The 4,771-nt window shown below is 53.8% G+C and overlaps 1 protein-coding gene and 1 long non-coding RNA gene across 2 annotated transcripts in view; one reads left to right on the forward strand and one right to left on the reverse strand.

Moving 5' to 3' along the window:
- Window positions 1–2,263, reverse strand: part of SEC13 (SEC13 homolog, nuclear pore and COPII component) — a 34,993-nt gene extending 32,730 nt beyond the window's left edge. The window contains exon 1 of the mRNA XM_077751483.1: window positions 1,895–2,263. Within this exon, the coding sequence (XP_077607609.1) occupies window positions 1,895–2,248 (354 nt within the window). The 5' untranslated portion in view covers window positions 2,249–2,263. The remainder of the gene's footprint in view (window positions 1–1,894) is intronic.
- Window positions 2,264–2,802: 539 nt separating this feature from the next.
- On the forward strand, window positions 2,803–4,765 carry LOC144221113 (uncharacterized). Its single transcript, XR_013331964.1, has 3 exons — window positions 2,803–2,913; window positions 3,387–3,540; window positions 4,520–4,765. It is a non-coding gene; the product is annotated as an uncharacterized LOC144221113 (long non-coding RNA).
- Window positions 4,766–4,771: the final 6 nt, after the last annotated feature.

Consider the following 4,771-nt stretch of genomic DNA (forward strand, 5'->3'; position numbering starts at 1 on the left):
AGGGGGAGAGAGGGGGAGAGAGGGGGAGAGAGGGGGAGAGGATCCCAAACAGGCTCCAAGCCCAGACTGCAGCCTGACTTGGGGCTCGATCTTATGACTGTGAGATCCTGACTCTGAGCGGCAACCAAGAGTTGGATGCTTCACCAACTTCAGCTGCCGGGGCACCTGAAACTGGTATTTCTTATCACCTCTCCCATTTCATTTTTTTCCGGTACAAGCCCTGCAGGCATGAAGTCTGACTTGAATTTTCGGAAAGGTGGACACTGGAAGAGGGCAGTTGCAAAGCAGTTCAAAAGGAAGCAGTACATTGCCAAGGACGCACCGGTTTTTTCATCAGATTCTAGACTCCCTAACAAGCAGACCTCCAAGGTCTGCAAAGGCAAGTACTGAAGACAAAGTCTCTTCCTCCTGCCAAGCTGTCTAGGTTACAAAGTACTCTCACAGATGCCCCGGGAAGGACAAAGGGCAGAATGAATTGGAGCCACCTGATAACTAAGACGACGAAGAAACCCACAAGAGGGAGCACTAGCCAAAGTCAAAGAGCTCGTTCAAGGGGGGGAAGGGGGGGCTGGAAAAAGAGCCCCACCTGTTAATTCCCAGCTCGCAAAGCTCTCCACTCCACCAGCCTGCCTATCTACAATATAAAGTAGTTGTTACCCTGACTTCCCTAAATCAGTGGCTGAGGGCTAAGCAAAGTCAGGAACACAGTTTACTGGTTAGTTTTGCGCCTAGGTCACCAAAGGGCCTTAGGGAAAACCAGCATTAATTTTTAACCATCCTCATCCACCAGCCAGGACTGGTGGGAACCGCACTTCTTAACAAGCGTTCCCTCTTTTCTTTTCAAGCTCTTTTCCAAAAAAGTCCTTCCTCCCGAGCACCTCACGTTGTCTGGTCCTTGTTAAGTAGTAAGAGACAGCCCTTAAAACAATTCAGTCCTTCAGAATCGGCTGGGGAGTTAAAATTTCATTTACAGAGCGCCGAATATCAGAGCGTGAGAGATTCTACTCAGCGGCTGAACAATCAGGGGCCAAAAGAGACGGGTAATTTCAAACCCTGCAGAGCAAGAACTAAACCCAGTGTCCTCACTTCTGGTTCATCCAGGTTTCCTCAAAAAACCCAGGCACACCCAAATTTCCTGAGAGCACTCGTTTACTCCGAATCTCCCCCCTCCAACCCCCCCGCCTGGCTCCAGCGACATGATTTTATTCATTAGTTACCATTCAGTCATTCACTCAAAGAATAAATGTGGAACGACTGTACGCTGGATCCCAGAGATTTAAACAACTGAGCCCCAACCCCGGAGGGTCATTTGAAGGCTCATCCTCACATGAGTTTCTTGGAAGTGCCCATCATACCTGCGGGCCCTACGCCGAGCAACTGTTCCCCATACATCTCTGCAAGGAGAGGTGATAGGCGGTGGAAAGGACTGGCTAAGAGGGTTCGAATCTCAGCTCTGCCACTTAGCAGCTGTGTAAGGGGCTTCACCTCTCCGAACCACAAGCTCCCTCACGTGTAACGTGTCAATAATAACAGCACCTATTCTGCAGGGCTGTTAGCAGGCGGAGATCATGGACAACGCTTGGAACCTGCTAAGGGTTCGGGATATACAGTAGCACCTACGGTGTTCTGGGTTTTGTTTTCAATTGTTGGGGGAAGAGGGAGAGGAGGAAAAAAAAAAAAAAAGCAAGAGACGCGGCAGCAAGGCGGTCCGCAGAGTTCTAAGAGGTTCTAAGGCCTCCCTCTGGCCTCCCCCTCCGACAGGTTCCGAGGGACAAGACCAGAGCCCCGCAAACCTCGAAGCGGGGAGGGGGAGCTGAGGGGCCCCGGTCTGGGGCTTGAACGTCCGCACAGTCGTGGAACCCGGGAGGGCCGCGTCCCCGGACCCCACACTCACCATGGCTGCGACGGTGGGCAGCTCCCGGTCTCGGACGTGGCAGCTCCCGGCGGCGCCCCCGAACAGCTCACTTCCGGCGCCGGGCTGGCCGGCGGTCGGACCGCGGCGCCAGAGCCTCCGGGTAGCAACACGCTCCGCTCGCACGAAAGGTCCGTGCCTTTCCCGGGCGGTGCCCCGCCCACCGAAGGCCCCGCCCCTTCTGCGTGCAGAGCGTCGAGACCAAAGGGGGTGGGGCTCTCGCTTCCGAGGCCAGGCTCCTACCCGGGGCTTATGGAATCCGTAGCTGTAGCTGGTCTTCTCTCCGGACGCGCCCTTCCCTTTTGCTGGGATCCGTACACGAAAGGAAGGATTCATAACCACAGCTTCACCTCCCTCCCTGCGGGTGTGGGTGCAACCGGCCTTAGGGTGAACCTTGTAGGATGAGTCATTTTTAGGGCGGTGGGTAGACTGGTCCTAGTGCTTTCTTGTTCGTCCCTCCTGAGGACCCAAAGTTGGGATCAGAGGCCGAGAAGGGCAGGGAATGCCAGTTCCCAGAGGCTGAGCCCTCTCACCCTGCCTTTTCCAAGCCGTGGGAGCGAGCCAACGCCTCCGAGCTGCCCCTCCCCCACAGTCCTGGGATCCTGTGAGTCTGGTCTGTCAGGTGGATACCCCAGGCGGAGGANCTTGAAGCCAGCACCCAGAACCTAAACCCCGGTGTCCCCAACCCCTAGGTCCTGGGCTTCCTCCAAGCACAATGAGAATGCCGTACTGCTGGACAGAGCCCGGAAGCTCCCCTCAGCCGCACGTGGTCTGGCAGCCCAGGACCCCTCACGGCGTTAATGAGTCCAGTGACGTAGGGTAGAGTCTAGGCACCCCTTGTTTAAGTCACAATCCCTCAGTTTCTGTCTTGACACTAGACGGAAGAGTTCTAGATGGTGATGGTCACTACTGGAGGGAAGATGTTAGGGCTCAGAGAGCGTGACGGACCTAGAGCATAGGGGAACTTCGGAGCTGGGGCCAAGGTTGTGGGGTGTTCAAGAGTTAAGTGCTGGGCGTCCAGGCGGTAGCCCACCCTTCCACCCCCACCCGAGATTCAAGATTATTTCCCCCTAATGGGAGAATATTGCAGGGATGTTGGCGGTGGCGCTTAAAGTGGAGCAGGGGCTCAAAGGGGCCAGGGTTCTTGGGTGTCCTGTTCTTCAAGGGCCAAGCCCTGGCCTTTAATCTGTAGCTGCACCCTGATTCTCTGGGTGCGTTACCTCTCTCTGAGCCTTGCTTTTCTCGAGTGGAAAATGGGGACAATGATATTTTTGATATAATACAAATAATATAGTTGTTAAAGGATTCCCCCCGAGTAGGCATTGAAGTTGGAGAGACTGGGGATTTGGGAGAGACGATGCAATTGTATCTTATTCATTAAGGTATTTGCTGGTGGGACTGTAATACAGAAGTTTCGAGGGCCAGTTCTGGCATCGCGACCGTTAGGATCACTCGTGTATCTTCTCCTTCCTAGGTGGGCGTACCCTTCACCTCTCCTGAGCTGCTGTCTTCTCGTCTGCTAAGTGGGGATTATAATACCTATGCCGAAGGTTGATGTTGGGAGTAAATGGTCTCTGGGATGTGAAACTGTTTGGAAGCTGGATGGGCTCATCGTGCTTGGTCTGGAGGTCAGTTCTCCCTCAGAAGGGCTGGCCTTTAGCGTGCGTGCGTGCGTGTGGGTGTGTGTGTGTGTTGGTGGGGGGAGGTGCACATGTGCAGCCCTCAAGCTTTGAACCAACATTGAGACTATCTCTTGGTCTGGGCACATTCTTGTTTTCTGCTATTGCTCAGCAGTGGTTTGCAAAGTTCAGATTCTTAGGGTGCCAGGCTCCCCTCTGCCTCCCCCTCCCCAGTAAGGGATCCCACCTACATCCTTTGTCCATAGCTCCCATCACCTCCCTCCAGTTGATTCTGGACCCCAAATCAGGCCCTTCTTATCTTTCCCCCATTTGTGCCCCTACCTCCCAGACCCTCTGTCCCCAAATCTCTTCCTCCTCCTCCTCCTGAGTCATTCTNTTTGAAAAGGTTGACCTGGTGGAAGGAGACAGACGCCCACTGAGCCACGCACCCTGGGGCAAAGCGCCTTTCCCTCCCAGAGACTCAGTTTTCCCGAGTCAAATCCACAGAGGGCGAGGACCCTGCGGAAAAAGGCCTTGTGATGTGTACCGTGTCTGCGTTTCCACGTGTGCATTTATTGTTATTGCTCAGTATAGTGTTGAAAAGGCAGACAAATCCCATTAGTTACAAAGAGCACAAGCCAGAGATACAGAGAAAATAAAGAGTGTACAATAAGAGCACAGTCACTTCCCAGCCCCCATTGCCCCAGAGCTCCNTGTGCACACAAGAGTTAGCAAAGTGTGGCGACCCCCAAGAGGAAAGGTCCGGAGGGAGAGCACCACAGGCATTACAAAACAGACTTCGGGGGCTGAGAAGGTCCCAGAGCAGCCTCAAATGTCTTGTGTTTGCTGGAGGGGGTGATGGCTGATGCCCGGGGCTTGGGAGCCCCTTCTCTCTACTTGGGTGAGTAGGATCTCTACATCATAATCAGGAGAACTTGCTTTGGAACTTGGAAAGGACCTGGGGATTTTCTGCTGTTGTTTGATTTAGGCCTTGGGTCTGGAAGACCCGAAGTGTTCAAGAAATGCACCCCTCCCATCTTCTGATGGGATCTCGGACACTATGGAGAGAGTTTTGGGTGGGAGGCACGTCACAGTGCACCTGGCTGACAGCCTCCTGTAAGTGGATCAAGAGTGGGCAGGGGGCCAGGGTGGGGTGAAGGTCCAGGAAAGAAATGGCTACATCCCAAAGGACCTATCATGCAACCACTGAAAAAACTTTGCATAAAGAAAAAGAAGTGAA

This window comes from Crocuta crocuta, unplaced genomic scaffold, assembly GCF_008692635.1.
Source record: "Crocuta crocuta isolate KB4526 unplaced genomic scaffold, BGI_CrCroc_1.0 scaffold69, whole genome shotgun sequence".
Lineage (NCBI taxonomy): Eukaryota > Metazoa > Chordata > Mammalia > Carnivora > Hyaenidae > Crocuta > Crocuta crocuta.